The following is a 20580-nucleotide window of genomic DNA, read 5'->3' on the forward strand; positions in this document are numbered from 1 at the left end:
GGGCACACTGCAAAGCCTGTGGGGTCTCAGACTCCACAGCATGTGCTGAGGGAGAAAGAACCCACCCCACGTGGCAGGGGACGCGAGGCCCAGAGCCGCTCAGGGACTAGAGCCCGTACCTGCCTCCCCAGGAGCCCCGGGGGTCTGCCCTCCCTTGTCTCTTGGGACCCCAGGCTGGGGCTGGAGGAGCCGGTGGCCCCGGGCACTCACACTGGCTGGGAGCACTCCTGTGGGTTGCAAGCCCGGCGGATGGCTTTGGGCTTCGTGAGGGCGTCGCAGAAGCCTCGGTGCACCATCTTGTGGTCCAGCCTCCGGCGGCAGCCATACTTGGTGAACTGGGAGCCTGAAGATGAGAGATCGCGGGGGCTCATGGGGCAGTGTGGAGGGCTCCAGAGGGGCATGGACGGGCAGCTTCAGCCCCTTTCTCCCCAGCCTTCTGATGGGGTGGGAGGCGGGGCCGTGTGCCAGGGCTGGGCCTTGGAGATGACCAGCCTCACGTCCACCCAGCACCCCAGGCCCAGCGAGGTGGAGGCTGGGGAGAGTGGCCACCTTGTTCCCTGGCTCCTCAGCTGGCTTCCTGGGGCAGGGGGTAGGGCTCTATCTCCTCTCCATTGCTCAGCCATGTACTCCACCTCGAATTAACCTGCACCGAGGCCCTGTGATGAGCCAGGAGGTGGCTTAACACAGAAACATGGCCTGCAAGGCTCCTCCCACCATTGGCTAGGGCAGCTGTTCTCAGCTGGGGATGATTCTGACATCGGGCAATATCTGGGGGACACTCGGCTGTCACAGCTCGGGATTGGGGGCTGCTGCTTGCATCTAGCAGGTAGAGGCCGGGGATGCTGCTCAACATCCTACAATGCAAGGACAGCCCCCACAAAAATTACAGAGAGAATTATGGAGCCCAGTATGTCAACACTTCCAAGGTCTCTAAACCCCAGGCTAGTGGGCGAGACACGAGACAACGTGGCTGGACAGCCTGATCCAATCTGGGTGTCTGGAGTGTCTTAGAAGGCAGAGAATGTAAGGACGCTGGTGTAGTGGGGAGGCAGTAGTGTGGCTCCCGGGAAGGAGACAGCCTGTGCAAAGGCCCTGAGGCAGCATGTCCAGGAAAAGCAGCTAAGGCCAGTGTGGCCAGGCCCTGGTGGGCCAGGGGTGGGGGCACCGATGCAGTGGGAGAGGTCAGCAAGCTGCCCAGACCACAGAGCCATGAGGAGTATCTCGTCTTTATTGCAAGAGTAGAGGGAGCTGCTAAAACAATGGCACCAGGAAGGGATGCCAGGAAGGGACCTTTAAGAAGGCACAGTGGGGGGTGACAGTGGACACACAAGGGCCAGCTGGGGAGCAAGGATGGTGCCAGGACTGGGAAGACGGAACAGCAGAGAGGCCCAAGAGATAGAGAGGAGGGAGAGTCAGCAGGACGCTGCTGGAATCCAGGGGGGGCAGGATGGCTCAAGGGACGGTTGGGGGTGCCACCCGCCCAGGTGGGAGCCCGGCAGAAGGAGCTGTCCCCCCACCTGGGCCACGGGATGGGTCTCCTCCGCTTTGGCTAAGTCCCCTCTGTCCTCTAGGTGTGAGACCCCACACGGCATTTGAGGGAGGTCTGTCCTGGACACCTGCTCCTGCCTCTTAGCTTGTCCAGCCCCCCAGGAACAGTGACCAAAACTTCCTGCCTGTCTGTATGTCCCACCCAACTGTGGACTCTTTGAGGTCCAGGGCAGGGGGGACACCTCTGCAGGAAGCCCTGCCCCAGGAGGGTTGGGTGGCCCTTCTGAATGAACACGGGGAAGGACCTCCACGGTGGGGGGGCCCCTTCTGGGTCTCAGCAGCATGGCCCGAGTCCCTCCTGGGCCTGCTTCGTGAGGCCATGGTAATCCACCCAAGTCATCCTCACACCAACCTCCCGCCAGGCAGCCCTTCCCTCCCACACTGATGCAGCTCCATGCTGGTGACACCCATGTTCCCACACACCCTTCTGGCTGCCTTTGGCCCACTGCCCCGAGCACCCCCTTCCTGCCCACCCCCTGCCCCCCACCAGGCGGGTCGCTGCCTCGGCCTCCTGCCCCTGGGGCCAGTCTTCTCGTGCCGGGCACGTCCCTCTGGCCAGGCAGTTAGCAGGGCACCGTGAGCTCAGGAAGCCCCCTCCGGCTCTAAGAAGACCCCTCACCTCCACCGCAGGGCTTGGAGCAAGGAGTCCACTTCTTGAGGGCCCACTCGTAGCCCACAGAGTCGTCCTCCAGGACATTGTTGCCATCCACATTGAGCGAGTCCTCATGGATCATGTACTTGTACGTCAGCGAGATCCGGGCGTCTCCCTGCGGGATGACCTGCGCCCGGAGACGGCCGTGAACGCGTCCACCCCACTGTCTACCCGCCCTCGGCAGCCAGTTTAGAAACACGCGCCCCAGCCCACGAACAGCCGGTTCTCTTTCTGTGCCATCATTATGTTCTGGAAAGTGCCGGAAGGCTCTAAATTCACCGATCTTGCACCACGGCTCGCGGGGGAGCATGGGGCCAGGGTCCCGCCAGCGTCTGGTCAGGGTACTTTCACCGTCATTACATAACCTTGTTTTATGTGTCTTTCTGTTCAAGGCCACCTTAGTTTATGCGGCTGACTCGTTCACGCCAACCTCACGGCCGCTGCACTGAAACTTCGGCCCAATGAAGCTCATCAAGCACACTCTGCTGGGCGTGCCACCCACGCTTGTGCTCAGCAACACCCAACAGCACTCGGTGCTCTGCTTGGGGCCCCCCAAAAGAGCGAAACCATCCCCCTAGGTGGCACAAAACTGTGGAAAGCGTGGCCCCACACGTACGGGGAGAAGGATCCTGGTTTACAGGACTGGACAAGGAGCAGAGCGGCCCCCGGCTCCAGCTCTGCGGGGACAACTGAGCTCCCTCGCTGCTCTGCCCGCGTGTGTGGGAACGGCCGTGGAAACCGCCAGCACTGATACGGGGGTTACACACTTGCTTCGGCAAGCAGGTGCATTTGCTGGTACGGAAACAGCAGTCGCCGAGGCCCGACTGCACCTGCGCCCCCACTGGCAGGCCGCCGAGGGCACTCCCCGGGGCGAAAAGTGCCCACAGGTGAGCTGAGCCGAGGAGCTAGAGGCCCAAATAAAACATCTTACTTATGCAACGGAAATTAACTTTCAAAAAGCGATTAGAAAATCAAGTCCCTGGGGCGCCTGGCAGGCTCTGTTGGCGGAGCAGGTGACGATCTCGGGGCCGTGAGTTCGAGCCCCACGTTGGGTGTAGAGATTACTTAAAAATAAAATCTTGGAAAAAAAAGAAAAGAAAAGAAAAGAAAATCAAGCCCCCTCTGAATTCTCATCACCAGGAGCGCGTCTTGGATGCAGGAGCGTTGCGGTCTAGCCCTGCTTAGGGACAAAGTCTGGTGCGACCTGGGTCTGGGAGTCTAACCTCCTGAACCCTGTCGGTCACTCGGGGCACTGCACGGCTTGGATGGGACGGCAGACATGAGCAGACATGACGAAAGGTGGCCGTGAATGCCATTTGGAGGGGGAAACTGAGACCCTTAGAGGGGAGAGTTTGACTGAGGTCCCCCAGGGCCCAATGCAGAGCCCAGAGTCTCCTGTCTTGAGGCTCCATGTCTGACAGAGATGGAGACCCTTGGTCCAAAGAGCAGGCCAGGAGGGCTGTTCCAAGAGGGGCCCGAAGGATGCAGGGAGGCCCAGGGCCCCCAGGCACCCCCTCCATCTCCATCCCAGGCAGGCCTGGCCCCTGCCTCCACTTACCAACACAGTGATGGTGCCGTGAAGGGGGCCCGCGGTCTGCAGCGTCTCCCGGCCGTCCTCACCGTGGTACTCCCACTCCGCGCCCATAGCAATGAAGGATTTGGAATTGGGATCCACGTCATTCTCTTCATTTAAAATGAACTTGCCTGTCTCCAGGTTCTTGACGGCTGAGAACGGCAGAAGACACCCCCACCCCGGCCATGATCACTCGGCGGCAGGAGCCAGGCACGCTGGGCAGAGAGGCCGCCACGGTCCACAGGTCTGGACGGGTGAGGGGAGCGGAGGGGAGCAGATCCCCCTGTCTGCCCCGGCTGCCCGCTACCAGTGATGGCCCAGATCGCTGCGGGCTGGAGCTACACTTCCCAGGGCCCTTTCCTGGATCTGCCCCCACAGGCCCTGGGGGTACAGGGGCTTCAAGCAGCCGCTGTCGGGGTCACCTCCCTGCAGTCTACTCAGAGCCATTGTCCCCCGCACCCCGCCCCAGCCTCCTGGGTGCTGGGCATCTGCTGGACACCGGGGTGCAGGGCTGGGGTAAGGCTTCCTGCCATGGGGTAAGCATACGTCCAGCTGAAAAGCAAGGTCTCCTCACCCCGACCTGCTGCCCATGCATTCCCCACACATCCTCAGAACCCTGACTTGACCAGGGGGTGGCATGGGCCACAGGGAATACCCCAGGAGAAGCAGGTGTCTGGGAGCCAAGAACCAGCTGGTCAGGAAGCCCCACGCTTCCCACAGTGTGGAAGCCAGCTACTGGGGGGCTGCTGGATGATTTTAGGAGGGTCCCAGACAGGGATCACAGAAGGAGGAAATCGTTCCCTGCACGAGCCTCCTGTAGTTTTCTGTCCACCCCACAAAGAAAGCTTCAGCAGGGGCCTGCAGGCCCTCAACTGGCCACCAACCCTGGTTGCTCCTACGCAGAGAGATCAGGCCTCAGACCTGGAGCCTGCAGCAGGAATGTGTTCACATAGAAGTGTCTCTCCCTTCAGGAATCGACTTTTACATTTACCTTCCACTGAAGGCAAGTGGTACTGGTTTTGCATTTTGGGTAGCTGTATAAAGTTTCCTCTTAAAACAGGGAAGACAGAAAAATGTGCATTAAACAGAGTGGGGTATTTGCTGTGTGTTGGTGGGGCTGCCAGACAGTGGCACTTAGGGAGCCCCTGACCCAGTCCGGTCTCCAGGGCACAAGGAGGAAGGTAGGGCCCAAACTGGGAGAAGAGACTCGTCTGGGGTCTCCCCAGTGACCCCCAGCATCACTTTGGACTTCAGCCCATGACCACCCAGGAGGCAGGACCCAGGTGCCTTCAGGGGGTGGGGGTGAGGACGGGTGAAGGCCTGCGAGGTGTCCCGGCAGTCTCGGAGGGCACGATCCCACAGGCAGGCAGGGTGGCTCAGAGTTGTATGAACATCCACATTTGCAAGAGATGCCAGAAAGCCCTCTTCCAGGTAGACTCTCTTGAGTTTAAAATTAAACTAATTGCAAATATGCAAATACAGGCTGTGACCCCATCCACAGGCCAGCCCGGGTGCCTTCTCATTGGTGTGGGGGCTGCTGCCCAGGACACTGCTTGCAGACCCTGCCTGCCTTCCAGTGGGTGGGGGGAGCCTTCCCCCTTGGCCTTGAGATGGAGGAGGGAGTAGGGAGTCACCATTCTGTGAGCTGGGGCTATGGCATGCTTTAGATATGCCATACCCCAGCTGCTCCCAGAGGAGCCCTCTGACCCCAGCCCCCTGGCCTCTCCACCAGGAGGTGACCCCGGGGGTGGGGGTGGAGCTTCAGCTGGGCCTCTCAGACTGACCTCTGACCCCTGGGCTCTCTAGCCATCCCCAGAACCACTGGGCTTCAGAGACTCACCCAGGTGGTGGCTGGTGCTATCTGCCTCCTGGATTAGCAGGTGTCTGGCTCCTGCCGGGATCTCAAACATCTTGATGTAACCTTTGTTGGGATGTGGGGAGACAAAGATGAGTCAGAAGAGGCCGCTGGAATGTGGACAATGCATGGAGGGGTCTCGCCCTCGAAGGCCATTCCAGAGGGTTCCATGTTTCATGGGCTTTGACCACCCTGATGGGACAAGGGCTGATGGGAAAAGTACTGTGTCCCAGCTGGCTGAAGCCCTTCTGTTCCTCTTCAAATCCTTTTCCAAAAGTGGGCCTTTTCCACTGGAAACTTGGCAGGGTCAAGGCCTCGGGAAGGCCCTGGAGCCATGCCTGGGCTTGAAGCTAAGATGCCATATCCAGGAGGGAGGCCCTCAGCGAACCACTTGGCCTCCTGGACCTCGGCCACTTAATCTGGGAACTAAACACCCCTGGGCTCTTGTGGGACCATGGAAAGGGTCACCCCGCACCCTGGTGCCGGCTCGGAGTCATGGCCGTGGCCTTCTTCTAAGAGGCAAACCAAAGCGGCTTCTCCCCATTTCAGACAGAGGTGTAGTCACTGCAGGCCCACCCACAGGGCTGTTTTCCCAGATCTCAGGTTGGCCGGGGACCCCCAGCTCCCCAGCCCCATCGTGTGGCTCTACGGTCTGCTAAGCAGCCCAGGGCGGTCCTGCTGAGGGCGGCAGGAGCTGAGAGGGACCCAGAGGCCTCCTGGGCAGCTCTGAAAGGCAAGGGAGGGGTGCCCTATGCAGGCCCCAGCCCTCAAATAAAGACCGAGATCTGCCCTGTGCACTTGTATGTTGGCATTCTCTGCCCTGACCCCCAAGAGCTGGCTTCTCCGGTCCCCATCCACCCTGGAGCCCAGCTCAGGCTGTGCCTGACTTATGATCCTCCCTCCATGTCACGGCCACCCCCCCCCCCCCCCCCCCGCCCCCCCGCCATCCCGCCAGGTGTAGCAGACATTCAGGCACCGGGGGCCGGAGGGAGGGGCTCACTCACCAAGCTTCTTGGGGGAGCGTGTGAATGTGCCCTTGACCACTTTGCAGTGGGTGTTGTCCCCTCCACACACGCCGCACTTGTCCTCCTGCTTGCTGGAGCCGATTACTCCGTCGCAGCCCACCTTCTGCAGGGGGACGGGGTGCAGTGTGTATTCGAGAGGGCTCCCTGCTTGAGCCCCCAGCCCGATCTGTGCCCCCGGGGCCCTGCCACCTGTCCCCGCTGCAGCTCAGGCCCGCACCTCCCTTAGCGGTTCCCGATGCAGAGGAAGGAGACTGGACTTTGGAGAAAGACAGACCTTGTGTGCCCAGCCACGGGCCAACCACTGCCGCTCCCTGCCCCTCCTCTGCTCATCTGGGCAGTGTGACTTCACAGGGCTCTGCACATCTTGACCGGGGCCACCTGCCGAGGCTGGCCTGGACTGGTGAGCTAGCCTCCGCATGCATGTCTCTGTCCCAACGGCTGTGAATCACACCTGGCCTCTGCCCTTTTCCTGGGGGGCCACGCAGTGCAGCCTGTCTGGGGCCCCCACCCAAAGCTCGGACCCACAGGCCCTAAGAACACAATGCCCCCTTTAGTCTGTCTCTGGGGTGTCTTGTGCAGGAGGTGACAAGAGTTGGTGAGAACAACTGGGCCTCCATTCGTTCAAGAAATCCTTTCAGTATCACCCACTCGTGTCAAAATTATTCCACACCGAGCAGGGATACTCCCTTGCCCTGGGCCACCTGGCCAAAGCAGTAACCAGTTCAGGTTATTCTACTCTCTCTAGCTCTGGCAGCTCACCATTCCCAGGCCCAGGGAAACTCCTCGGAAGGAAGTCCTGCAGGACGATGGCCCTGAGCATGTCGCCTGAGGCCACTCTCTCCTAGCTCAGCCAAGGAAGCCAGCTGAGCTGGCTCTGAGCTGGTCGGCTCCCTCTGCCTGTCCCAGAGTGCACCAGAGCATCACGGGTTTTCCTTTTTGCCAAGGCTGCTGGGAAGCTCAGAGCTAATTTTCCCTTCAAGATCATCCCTACCACCTATCTCTGGAGAAACCCACTTCTCCCTCTGCTCTTCAATTTCTGACTTCTGTCTTATGAGGCCCTTTGAGGGCAGGGGCTCTGCACCATGAAAGGGCTATAGAGGAGTAGTTCCTGAATCATGTTTGAAGGTGTGGATAGATGTTGATGATCTCTGGTCTTACCCATCCATGTGTAATCATATGCCCTTTGAATCATTTCTGAAAGTGAGCAGGGTGAAAAACAATCACTGAAATGAACATGCTGATGTTTACTTTAATGATTCCTGAGGTGGGGGGGGGGGTAAGCCAAGGAAGACAACGTGATCTACCAGGGAAAAAAGAAAACCAAAGGAAAACATCGGTCTTTAAAGGTGCAGAAGCCTGAGCCGAAGCACGCACCTGCCATTTCTAGGCGTGTGGTCTCAGGGGGAACGCCACTCAAACTCTGAGTTTGTTTCCATGCTTGTGACATGGTGTCAGAGCAGTCCAGCCTGTGGGGGCTGTTGCTGGGGGTGTGAGGAGATGGGCTTCGGAAACAGTCACAGGCTCCCTTCCTCAGGGAAGGCTGGAGGTGATGCAGGGCGGCAGGGGGAGAACCCCCTTTCCAGGCCAAGACAGTTACACTCCCTGGGAGAAGGGTTGCTCCAGCCTCTCACCTGAGGGGAATTCGTGCTCCGTTTCAGACAGACTAAACCAGAAGCAAAAAGCCTCAGGGCTATAGAGGCAGGTGGGAGCCAAGGCAGATGCCAGGGAGCAAAGCAGCATCCGGAAGGCGCTCTCCCATATTCCCGGACTCCGAAGCCCAAGTCAGATCGTGCTCCATAAGGGAGAACCAGCTCTGATCTAGAAGCTCTTCACTGGTGCATGCGCTCTTTCTAAAAAGGACTGCAGCCCATGTACGACCCAAAACACTAATTAGAAATTCAGCTGGAGGATATCTGGACAGAGGGAAAACGAAGCAACAGGCTCCATTTCAAGACACTTGTTCCAAAGGAGACTTTGTTCCCAGAGTTACAGAAGGTGCACAAAAGGGAAAACAATAAATTAACCACTTGATCTGTCAACTCCAGAGATATTAAAATGGCCTGTCACCCTTTTTCCTTACTTCTCAGGCATTTTTTTCTTTTGGTCTTTTTTGTTTTTCCTGAAATCAAGGTATGCCTAATAATCACAGTGGACAGGACCTTGCCTGCCCTCGAGAGGAGCGGTTTCGTCTGGGCAGCTGCTGGTCGGCTCATCGGGTGGCATGACCGCCAGGCGCAAGCAAGCACAGTCCCTGGCTCGGGGAGCCTCCAACCCTGACAAGTGTCTACGGGCCTTCAGGAGACACTGTTTTAACATTCAGTAGTCTGAACGAGGGGGAACATGCTCCTAAGATAAGACGTTAACTGAGGAGAAAAGGCTAATGAAGACCAGGGTCCTGGTGTGGGCCTGAAATCTTGCTTGCAGTCCTGTTGGGGTTGACGGCTCAGGCTGGGGAGGGCTCGTGTCCCCGAGGGGCTTTGCATGGCTGCTGCCTGCTTAGGCCACAGGCAGAGAGGGCTGGAAGCTGGACCCTGCTGCGGTCCAAGCCGGGGCGGGGGACACTAGTGGAGGTGGTGGGCTCCCTGTCCCATGGGGAGGGATGCTGGCTTCTTTCAATCTCTGCCTTTTTCAGTGCAATTTTCGGGTGACATATTTGATAGCCCGCTATTCCTCTCTCAGGGCAGTGGACTGTGCCTTTTATCCTGTCGGCCTCATTTAATTATTGATATTCTTTCATTCCCTGCTCTGTGTGGGCGCGTGTGCATGTGCACACGACGCCTTCTGCTGTCATGTCACTCTTCACTCTGAGTCATTGTGTTCTGACGTTCCCTCATTGACAGCGTCCACTTGGACGTGACTTTTGACCCAGCATGAGATACTTTTACAAGAAGGGCTACACGTCCCCAGGCATTTGTGAGGACTCGGTACATCGTCTTACTACTGCTCACATCTTCGGGGTGGTCCCAACCTCTCTGTCTCCTTTGCTTTAGAACTTCTGCAATATGATCACATATAAACGTAAATATTTCTATTTTCCAACAGTGCAAAAAAATCTCTCATCCTGCTGTCGTCCTTCAAAATCACCATTAATTAATGAAATGCTTCATCTGCTCTTCTTCACTGTCAACGGTGGGAGTGAAGCTCTAGCCCCTGAGGCGGTGAATGAGGGCTCTGGCTTCTCCATTATGTTTGCAACCATATCAGAGTTGCTGATTAAAGCGACTTCTATTTCTAAACGTTGCCCGCGCTCACGGCTTGTGTTGGTCATGGTTCTAAAATTTTTCTGTGTCTTAGGAAGTTTTTTTTAAGATTTTATTTTATTTATTTTAGAGAGGCAGAGAACATGTGCATACAAGCAGGGGGAGGGGCAGAGGGAGAGAGAGAATCCCAAGCAGACTCCTGGCGGAGTGAGAGCCTGACACGGGGCTCAATCCCACGACCCCGAGACCATGACCCGAGCTGAAACCGAGTCAGACGCTCAACCGATGCTGCCACCCAGGCCCCCCTGTATCTTACGATGTTTTGACATCATGAACTTGCTGGCCAGGGACAGGCTGCCCCGCCCTCATGCCCGCTCTTAGGGGTAGCAAAGGGCCGGCCTGGGAGCACATTCCGTATGTAAACCAACAATCCTCCCCGTCACCCCCTTTATCTGCCTCTCACGCACAAGATGATACGTCCCTTGTCCAAAATCATCCCCAGGCAGGGTACCAAGACGCCAGGGGCCACCCCTCCAGCCCGGAGCCCGCCTGCATCGTTCATACTTGCCCGTCTTCAACTGTTTCCTGTGCCCTGCCTGCTTTCCCCGAGGAAACCCCCATAAAAGCTCTGTCCCCCACCCCTTCCTTTCCCCCCACCAAACCTGGTGCTTCCCCACGGGGCCCTGCATAGCAAGGTGAGCCCTTCCCTCGGGAGCCCTAAGTAACCCCCTCTTCCTTCAATGGCACTGACCTCTCTGGGTCGTCACTCGGTCACCTCCGTAAATTAAAACCCCACAGGAACAAAGGCGATGCTGTTGTCTCTGTTCCTCAGTATGTGGTTTCACCACCTGAGTGGACTGTGCAGTCTGGCCCCCCTGGCCCCCGGCTGCTGAGTCCGGAGGAGCCTCCTTTGCTGTGGGCTACCCTCCTCTGTGAGTGGACAGAACGCTGAGCGCGAGTCCAGCAGCCCCGCACCCCACCTTCTCGCTCTCCTGGTCGCACTCTCTCTCTCCAGGGCACCTGCGGCAATCTGCCAGGCTTCCTGCCCGAGACCCCCTGAAGGTCTCATCTCCCAGAAAAACAAGACGGAAGTCAGCCTCTCTGATCCTACAATCAGTCCTGCCTCCTCAGACTCTAGGGAGGCCTCCAGCTGTTTCTAGGGAGCCTGGCAGAGGGAGGCCTGTGCTCATGCCATGATCATACGCCACCGTTGTTTCTTGTGACAGCCTGAGATTGAAGCCAAACATGCAACAATGATGGAAAACGCAGCAGGGCATTTCCACAAAGAGCCGAACCAGCGAGACCCATGGTGGGCTGCCCTGATCGAGAATGAGCTGTCCAGGGCCCAGCGGACTGCAAGAAGGATGTGGCAGCGCTTCACAGAGGGTCGCCTGTGAACCACGTGTGGCAGAATCACCCAAGAAGCAAATAAAATTCATGCTCCATGCCTGGCCTGAGCTACAGAATCAGAACCTCTGAAGTGGGGCCTCAAACCCCCTGGGGGCCCCTAGACACACTCAAGTCGGAGAACCCTTGGCACAGGGGAAAGATCATGCCTGCCCCACCCAATAACCCCAGGAAGCCGACACCCTGAGCTGTGGCCCCCACGCCCCTGCACCCCCCCGCTCCACTGCCCAGCACTCACCCTGCACTCCCCGCGCACACAGAGGCTGAAGGCGTCCTTATAAGAGCAGCGAGTCCCATCGTGCACCATGCGCTTCATAGACACCACCTCCCCAGTCTCCTTGGACTCGCAGTAGAGGTGGCATCTCTCCTTGGCTGGAAGGGAAGTAGCAGGTGTTGGTCAGGAGGGCCAGTTCTGCTCTCTCTCTCCCCAGATTTGCTCAAGAGAAGCACCATGCCAGGGAGAAGCTCTCGCAAGACTCTTCTTGGATACACCTGCCCCCACAGGCCTGCCCTGGGCCTGGGACGGAAAGTGAAAGGGGGCAGGTGACTACAACCCCCTTGGCGTGTCTGCCTTGGGGCCTTCGACCCCGGGCTATTGGGTTTAGGAAGAGCTTTTCCCAGCAGAGCCTGGGCTGAAGTTGGCACAGATCCCAGAGGCTCTGATGGCCTTTCCCTCCAGACTGCAGCCCCTCCCTGAGATGGGGACACTGTCTGCTCATCACCCACTCCCAGAACTGCCCAGGCTGGGCACACGGCAGGCTGCTGTAACGCACATGGGTGATGGAGAGAGCACAGCAGGCCTGTGTCTGGTGCGCCGCCCCTGCCCAGTGCCTGGAAGGAACGGGAACAGTAGGTTTAAAGTTCCAGGACTGGGCCCCGTAGCCACGCCAGCCAGGGTGGGCTCTGCTGACAGCCCCAGCCTGCCCACAGCCCAGGCACCGCCGCTCAGCACCACCCCCCTTCCCGCTCCGTCCCTGGGGGCTCACCGTCCCGGTGCTCGTGGGGAAGCCAGTGGTGCTGGGCATTGCCGTGCTCGAAGTACAGGTCCCACTGCCGGCACTGCTCCTCACGGAAGTCAGCCAGGGCATCGGGACAGTCCTGGGAGTTGCACAGCTGGAAATCGTAGCCAAGGCCGGAGCAGGTGCGGCCCCCGTTGGCCGGGCTGCAGGAGAAAGGGGAAGGCCTTGCAGCTCAGTGCCACCAGGAAGAGGCCGGCACATGAGGTGCCACTTGTGGGATTGTGGGGAGTCCTGCGTCTCAGGTGTGGGGAGGCAGCTATGCAGAGTGAAGGAACTCAGCCCTGCCCTGTCTTAGCTGCAGTTCCTGGGCAATCCCCCACCGTCCACTAAGCATAAAGGGGCTGGTCATCCCTCCCTCTGGGACCCCCGCGGGAAGGCAGCATCAGCTGGGCCCCCTGCATCCCCCCACCCTTGCTCCCGTCGCTGTGACTGAGCCAACAGTGGGCTGTGGCTGGCTAAAGTTCTGTCTTTCCTGGGACATGAATCCCAAGATGGAGGAGGTGGGGGAGTCTCAGGCCTGTGCCTGACCCATGCTGGGAACTCAAAGAACAATTCCAAACCAGCAGAAGCCTGCCGCCCAAGTTCCCAACAAGGGTCGGGAAGGCAGCAGACACTCTGTTCCCTGGCTTCCCCTGACCTCAGAGACCCTAATTCCCTCCCTTCACTGAGAACAGCACTCGTCCACAAAGCACTAGCCCCACGGCAAAGGCCAGAAAAGGAACTGGCTGTGGGCCAGCAGGTGCGTCTGGCAGGCGGGGCGGTGGGGCGCGGCAGGCCTGCACCCCAAGGGGAGCTGGGGACCTCGGCGTCGCTGTCCGCCCAGCGTGCCAGCGCCAAGCAGAACCCGAGGCCCCACCGGAGACTTGGGCAAGGGGGGCGCCATGCCCATGTGACAGGGATGGTCAGTGCAGCCGCGTGCGGCACAGCACAATGGACAAGGAATGGGGCTGGCGTCCATGAGGCCCCTCCCCCAGGGCCGTGTTCTTGAGGGGAAAAGTGATATAAGACATCTGCGGAGAAAGCAGCAGGAGGCCTCCGTGTTGGATGGGGTGGATGACAAGAAGGAGCAGCTCTGAGATTTACACCGGGGCCACCACCCATGGGGTCACGGGGGATGACAGCACCGACTGGGGCATCCCCAGGGCAGCGTGCAGGTGTGGGGAGCAGCAGGAAGGAGGCGAACTGGTTCCAGTGGAGAGCCGCGCGAACTCCGAAAGAGAAAGTGAGCTGGAGAATTCGGGGGAGGTGGGCGAGGAAGACCGAGTGCAGAGCCAGGGACTAGACCGCCCTCGGTTTTGCGGTCACAGAGTGGGGAGAGCCAAGGACACGGGACGCCCGGGCCCGCGAGCAGGGGCCGCTGGGAGCTGCGCGTCTCCACGCTGGCCCCCGCGCTGCGGGAAAGGCTGCAGACAGACAAGCTCAGGGAGCCACACCGTGTGGGACAGCGTCCGGTCTCGTGGTTGCACCCCGCCCCCCCGGGAGGATGCACAAAAGGGGAGGTGCGTGGGGCCCACCTGGGTTGCTGACACACAGGCTGCGTGGAGCCCGGGAGCCCTGCAACGCTCTGGGCCCCACAGCTGCCCGGGTCACCCACCGATGCTGGTGGGAACAGTTGTCACCGCTCCCTCACAGCGCTGTCCGGCCCTCACTGACGCGGAGTGGGCGCCGGCACTGGGCCTGACAGCTGTGCTGGTCTCCTGCTGCCACCAAGGAGGCTGGGGCAGCCAGAGCAGGAGAAGCTCCCTAGAGCACACAGGTGAGGACAGACAGAAGAACTTGGGGCCCGCCTCCCCAACCTCAAGGCTGGCCTGGGGAATGAGTCCTCTGGACCTGAAGCGCCCAGAGTCAGGCACCAGGCTTCAGGGCCTGGACGCCGGGGGCGCTGGGCCAGATCTGCCTTCTCAGCTGTGCAGCCTGGACCCCAGTCACTCCATCGGCACATGAAGGGGCAGGAGAGACTAATCCCAGGTCCTGAGGCTTGCTGCATGCCAGGCCCCGAGCTGTGGGATGGGAACCCCGGCGGTCCTCACCCAGCACCCAGAACCTCCGAGGTTCTAACGTTCTCTCCTGTCAATCTCATATGTCATCCTGAGGCAGATATAATAGCCCCGAGAGCTGCCTGAAAGGAGCGGGGACGGGGTACTTTGCACCTGACCAGGATGGGGCCTGGAGCCCTCGGGTAGGAATTGGTCAGAAGCAGGAGGAGAGTTCTCCAGGCATGAGCTGGTGCCCCCGGCGTTTGGGCTTTCCTACCGCTGGACCCCAGGGCATGGGTCCCTTCCCGACCGGTGTGGACTTGACGTCTCTCCCCAGAGCCAAGACTGCTGACCCCCTCTGGCTCCCTGGGGGCCGGCTCAGGGCCTGGCCCAGCAGGGGCCCAGGAACTGCTGCAGAGGCCAGAGCCCAGCCCATCTGGAAGGGCCTCAGAGACCTGTGGGGCTTAAATTTGGGGTCACGGGCTACTTTGAGAAGTTGATATGAAACTAGAGACCTGCTCCCACAGAAAAATGCACGTGTACATAAAGTCATACCCAATCCTGCGAGGCCGTGGTGGGACCCAAGGCGGGGTGATGAACCTAGGACTCAGGCTTAGGGCCCCAACCCAAATACCAAGGGGGTCCAGGTGGGTGGAGGAGGTGAGTGAAGATGGCCGGGCCGGGCTGCCCCATGAAGGGGGCGGTCTGCGTCGTTCATCGCCCACCACCCTGTATTTGGGCCTGGCGTTGTAGGGATGCCCAATCTGGAAGCTGTAAATAGGATTCTCTCTCTTTTTTTTAATGTGAAATTTCGGATATTTTTGTATTTTCCTGTGAACCAAGATCTTTAAAACACCAAACAGGCCAAAGAAAGAAAAACAAAAGCCACACGTTTTCTGGCAGCCATGGGGCCTCCCTGGGGCTGGGGGAAGACGAGAGGCAGTGGTCATCTGTGGGGGGTCCCGTTCACATGACTGTACGTGCACCCACAATCAATCCATGAGGTAGGCTGCCTCAGCCCCAGGGGGCTCACTGATGCACCCTGAGTCACACAGAGCTGCAGGGACCCGGCAACTGCACATGCTGCACCTCCCTTCCCCCGGGCAGTGCACTGGGTGAGGCAAGGTGCAGGACTGGCCGGGGCCCAGACCTGAGGGATATTCACAGGGTGGGGTGGCATGGGGGGCATGAACGGAACCTGGGGGAGGACAGCACAGCAGGCACGGGGGCAGCCTCCCTAGGCGAGCTCTGCCACGCACGCCTGGGGTGGCATGCCGCTGACCCTGCCTCTCTCCTGCCATCCGGGAGCGCAAGAGGACCCTCTTCCTTACCCCATTTCTCCGCCGCTGCTACCCCTCTGTCTTCCAGGCCCTTGACCAAGAAGGGCAGAATAAGTTGGTGGCCAGAGCAGAGTGCTGGCCAGGTCGGCGGGGGGTTGGGGCGGGAATGGCCCCAGGCCAGCGGCCCAGGTGACGGAGGTTCCCAAGCCTCCAGGGCTGGCTCTGCCCCAGCAGGCTGTGCGCCCTGAGGCAAGACCCCCCCACCTCTGAGTCTCTGCTTCCTCCCAGGAATGGTGACGAGCAGCCCGGGCTGCCTGCCCTGACACCATCTCCAGAAGTGGTGGACAGCCACGGGGGCCCTGCAGGATATGGCCAGCCGGCGAGGGGCCTCCGAGGGCCTCGGGGACCTCAGCTACCACACAGGAGGGTGGCAAACAGCGGGGCCAACTCACTGTGGGTTGTCACACTGGCGGGTCCTGAACTTCACACCTGTGCCGCAGGTGCGCGAGCAGGAGCCAAAGGGACTCCAGGCACCCCAGTTGCCATCTCGTTTGAGGATGTCGGGCGTCAGCCAGATGCAGTGTCCTTTAAAGCAGTGCTGAAAGACAGAAGGTCACTCCTATGACCCACCGTTCCAGGGCCACTCGGATGCCCCATACTCTTCAGCCTGCAGTTCCCTTGATGCCTGCTTGGCCCTGGAGGAACTGGGGGAGCAGACCCCACATCCCCGTAGAAGTTCAGAGCCCCCCATCAGGAGGCCCAGCGAGGTGCTGGCCCACTCCACTCCCCCTGATTGCCGCCCCGGCCGCCCACCATCCTCCACGTCTTGTCCAGCCTGCTCTGTCCCCTCGGCCCGAGCCTGCCCCACACCCCACACCTTGTCTCCGGGCGAAGCCACAGGCGTGCCCACACAGGGCACGTTCACAAAGAAGCAACCGGCCCATCAGGCCAGCGACTCCAGAGACGTACAGGACCTACCTGCCTGTGTTTAAAGGACATACAATGGAAATGAAGGTTGGGTGACAAGCTGACACGGTAAACATTCATGAATGCAGTGAGCACAACACCGGAGCTCAGGGAACGCAGACCTACAGCTTGAATCTGGTCACACTGCTCCCCAGCCTCCCACGGGGAGGACGCTTACACAACTTAGGGCCACTTTAGGAAAAGGATTACAACATGTAAAATACTACATCAGATCAAAAAAGGAATGCTGATTTAGAACAAGAAAAGACATCACAAAAAGTTAAAAATTTAGCAATGGACCAATACCACACACAACCAAAAGCAAAGAATAAGGATGTTTTTCAAATGAGCCGACGGCCACAACTTTTCCTGCAATTCTGAAAGCATATTAGTCCATCCCCTCTTCATATGACCCCCGAGCCATGGGTGCAGGTGCAGGAACTGGATGGGCTCCGGGCGCCCCGGCTGCTGTCTGGTTTCAGGATGTCATTTTGTAGGTTTGTCTTCCATATGGTGAATAGAAAGATAATGCTGCCATTCCTCAGCACGCTTTCTCTGTAAGGGCCGGTGGCTATTTTGGCAAAGTGATCTCAGTTGTAACTACTCAGCTCCGCCACCGGAGCATGACCGCAGCTGTAGACAACACATCAGTGAACAGACATGGCTGTGTCCCGATAAAACTTTATTTACAAAAACAGGCAGCAAGTGGAAATGTCTACAGTGGACCTATAAGGAGCTTGGTGAACTCCACCCTCAGTAAGATAACCACTTAACTGGTGAACATTATTTTTAAAAAACAACCACTTAGGGCGCCAGGGTGGCTCAGACGTTAAGCGTCTGCCTTCGGCTCAGGTCATGATCCCAGGGTCCTGGGATCGAGCCCCGCATCGGGCTCCCTGCTCAGCAGGAAGCCTGCTTCTCCCTCTCCCACTCCCCCTGCTTGTGTTCCTGCTCTCGCTGTCTCTCTCTCTCTCTGTCAAATAAATAAATAAAATCTTAAAAAAAAAACCACTCAAAGTATCTGGAAATTGTCTTAAAGTCGACACAACAAATGGAGAAGTGTTTATTCAAGAAACATTATTCAAGATCTATGAAATCTTGGTAAGAACAGTGGAAGTCCATGGCATTTGGCCACAACTGTTGCCCATACCTTTCCCCCAGCTAAGGGGGCCAGAAGTTTTACTGCCTAGGAGATGGAACTATCTATCCTCCCTGCTCCCGGTCTGAAGCTATGGTTAAACCACTGGCACTTCCCAATTCATAACTTGGTGTTACAGAAAGTTGATTCCAGACAGTAGAGGCCAAGAGGACTGGGGTTCCCATTGCTAGGTGAAGGACTCTACCCCAGGGATGTCAGGCCAAGAATACTGGACCCTGACAGCCCCTTTCCCAGCTTGCTTATAGGGCAGAGTTCCCATTCTAAAAAGAAAAAGCCAGGAAGAGTAGGGCCTGCCATCCCCATCCAGTGATCCACTCGAGGCCAGGATGTCACTCTGGGAGAAGTGGGCCACCTGGCCCCTCGTTCCAGGGCAGTGATGCAGTGGTCTTCCCAGAGGGAGAGGTAGAACATCCAGCTCCATAGCTCTCCCTATGGGGACTGACCTTATTTAGAACAGAGCATGGGGAAGTTCATACCTATAGGGATTGTCTAAAACAACAGAAATCTTGGTAGTGAGTTGAGCAATTAAGAGGAGGCCAGGAGCTCCATGATGCTAGTAACAGAAAGTAAAATGATAAAACAACCAATAGCATAACAAAAAGAACCAAGGCAAGACAGCTAAGAGACCTCCTGGGGTCTGGAGTAAGGCTCAAAGACTGGCAACATCCTGCTTTTGTGAAAGGCTCAGAATTTCACTGGGTCATATTGTGGACAAGTTGTACTTGAGGGCATTCTCGAAACCACACAGGAACCAGTTAGCAGCTAGTGAAACCTAACTGGGTGACACCAGTAGAGACAGAACAGCCAGAAGCTTACTAGGAAAATCAGAGAAGGAGACAGAGAGAACCGGGCTAATACCCCTGTGGGAATGGGGGACCTGTCTGGTCAGGGAGACAATGCACAGGCCCAAGGCTGTGACCTCTGGGGGGGGGGCAATATCAGCGGTTGCATACTGCAGGGCAAACAAATACAGTTTATGGAAAGAGTGTGGCCAAGTCGCTCAACAAATAAACAAGCAAACAACAGCATGACAAGGTCCAGGGGCATCAATATCCAGAGTCTCTTTAATGTATTATCTACAATGTCCAGCTTCCACCAAAATTTCTGAGACATGAAAAGAAACAAGAGAGTGTTATCTGCACATGGGAAAGTAAGCGGGTGAGGGAAACTACCTTTGAGGAGGCCCAGATGTTGGACTTAGAAGGCAGATTTCAAAACAGCTCCAAGAACAAAAGGGAACCATGTCTAAAGAACTGAAGGAGAGGAAAGGACAAGTCTCACCAAATAGAGAACGTCAGGAAAGAGGTAGAAACTACTATGAAAATGTAAACAGAAATCCTGAAGTTGAAAAGGTCAAAAACTGAAGTGATAAATTCACCAAGGGCTCAGCGAGAGATCTGAGCTGACAGAAGACAGAGTCCATGAACCTGAATACAGATCAGTATTCTGCAATCTGAAGAGCAGAGAGAAAAAAGAATAAGTAAAAATGAACAGAGCCTCTGAGAAACATGGGGGGACCACTGAAGTGCCAGAAGGAGAGGAAACAAAAAGGGGTAGAAAATATTCAAAGACATGATGGCTGAAAACTTCTAAAATTTGATGGGGAAAAAAATTAACCTATACACCCAAGAAATTTAACCAACTCCAAGTAGAATAAATGCAAAGAGAGCCATACCCCGACACATTATAGTCAAGCTGGTGAAAGACAAAGAAAATGTCAAAAGCAGCAAGAGGAAAAAGACTCATCGTGTATAAGGAAAGCCAAATAAAATCAAGAGCTGACGTTTACTCAGAAATAATGGAGGTCAGAGGTAGTGGTGTTAACCAAGGATAACCAATAAGACTATCTCTCAACAATGAGGTGAGACAAAAATAGTCAAAGGTCAGAGGTAGTGGTGTTAACCAAGGATAACCAATAAAACTATCTCTCAACAATGAAGGTGAGACAAAAATATTCCCACACAAACAAAAACAGGAGAATTCATGGCTAGCAGATTGCCTTGTAGGAAAATACTAAAGGAAATTATTTAGGTTGAAAGCAGGTGACGCCAAAGAATAACTCAAATCCACATGAAAAAAACAAAGAGTGCTGGAAATAGACAATTTTCTAGAAAAACACAGACTACCAAAACCGATTTAATAAGATACAGAAAACCAGAATAGACCTATAATAAGTAAAAAGAGTAAATGAGTGATTTAAAACTTCCCATAAATAATAGCCCAACCCCAGATGGCTTTGATGGTGAATTCTACCAAATGTTTAAAGAAAAATTAACACCACTCCTTCATGAACTCTTCCAAGATACAGAAGAAAAAAGAAATTCCCTAACTCATTCTATGAGGCTAGCATTACCCTGATACCAAAACCAGACAAAGGTACCACAAGAAAAAAATGCAGACCAATATCTCTTATGGAAATAGACACAAAAATCCTCAACAAAATCCTAGCAAACTGAATCTAACAGCATATTAAAAGTGTATATACCACGACCAAGTGAAGTTTATCCCAGGAGTGCAGGGGTTAATATCCGAAAATCAATCAGTGTAATAAACCATATTAACAGAATAAAGAACAAATTGTATGATTGCCTCAAGACTCAAAAAAAGAAATCTGGCAATAGCCAACATCCTTTCCTGAAAACACACACACACACACACACACACACACACACACACACAGACAAGGAATAGAAAAGAATTTCCTCAATCTGATAAAGAATATCGAGGTACTACCCATAGCTCACATCATGCTTAATCATGAAGGAATGAATGATTTCCCCCTATGATCAGGACCAAGACTTCTAATCAACATTGTACTGGAAGTTCTAGCCAGGACAAGTAGCCTTGGCATCCAGATTGGAAAAGAAGAAGTAAAACTATTTCTATTTGCAAATGACCTAATCTTATATACAGAAACTTC

The 20580-nt window shown here is 56.4% G+C and overlaps 1 protein-coding gene across 1 annotated transcript in view; it reads right to left on the minus strand.

Moving 5' to 3' along the window:
* ADAMTS2 (ADAM metallopeptidase with thrombospondin type 1 motif 2) overlaps nucleotides 1-20580 on the minus strand; it is a 224122-nt gene that overhangs the window by 13390 nt on the left and 190152 nt on the right. Inside the window, exons 11-18 of the mRNA XM_025862620.2 lie at nucleotides 15988-16133; nucleotides 12247-12422; nucleotides 11499-11632; nucleotides 6633-6756; nucleotides 5614-5694; nucleotides 3759-3925; nucleotides 2168-2327; nucleotides 211-343 (exon numbers count right to left, since the gene is read on the minus strand). Of these exons, the coding sequence (XP_025718405.1) occupies nucleotides 211-343; nucleotides 2168-2327; nucleotides 3759-3925; nucleotides 5614-5694; nucleotides 6633-6756; nucleotides 11499-11632; nucleotides 12247-12422; nucleotides 15988-16133 (1121 nt within the window). The remainder of the gene's footprint in view (nucleotides 1-210; nucleotides 344-2167; nucleotides 2328-3758; nucleotides 3926-5613; nucleotides 5695-6632; nucleotides 6757-11498; nucleotides 11633-12246; nucleotides 12423-15987; nucleotides 16134-20580) is intronic.

This window comes from Callorhinus ursinus, unplaced genomic scaffold (genome assembly GCF_003265705.2).
Source record: "Callorhinus ursinus isolate GAN/ISIS: 27379988/994484 unplaced genomic scaffold, GSC_fseal_2.0 scaffold81, whole genome shotgun sequence".
In the NCBI taxonomy this organism is placed as follows: domain Eukaryota; kingdom Metazoa; phylum Chordata; class Mammalia; order Carnivora; family Otariidae; genus Callorhinus; species Callorhinus ursinus.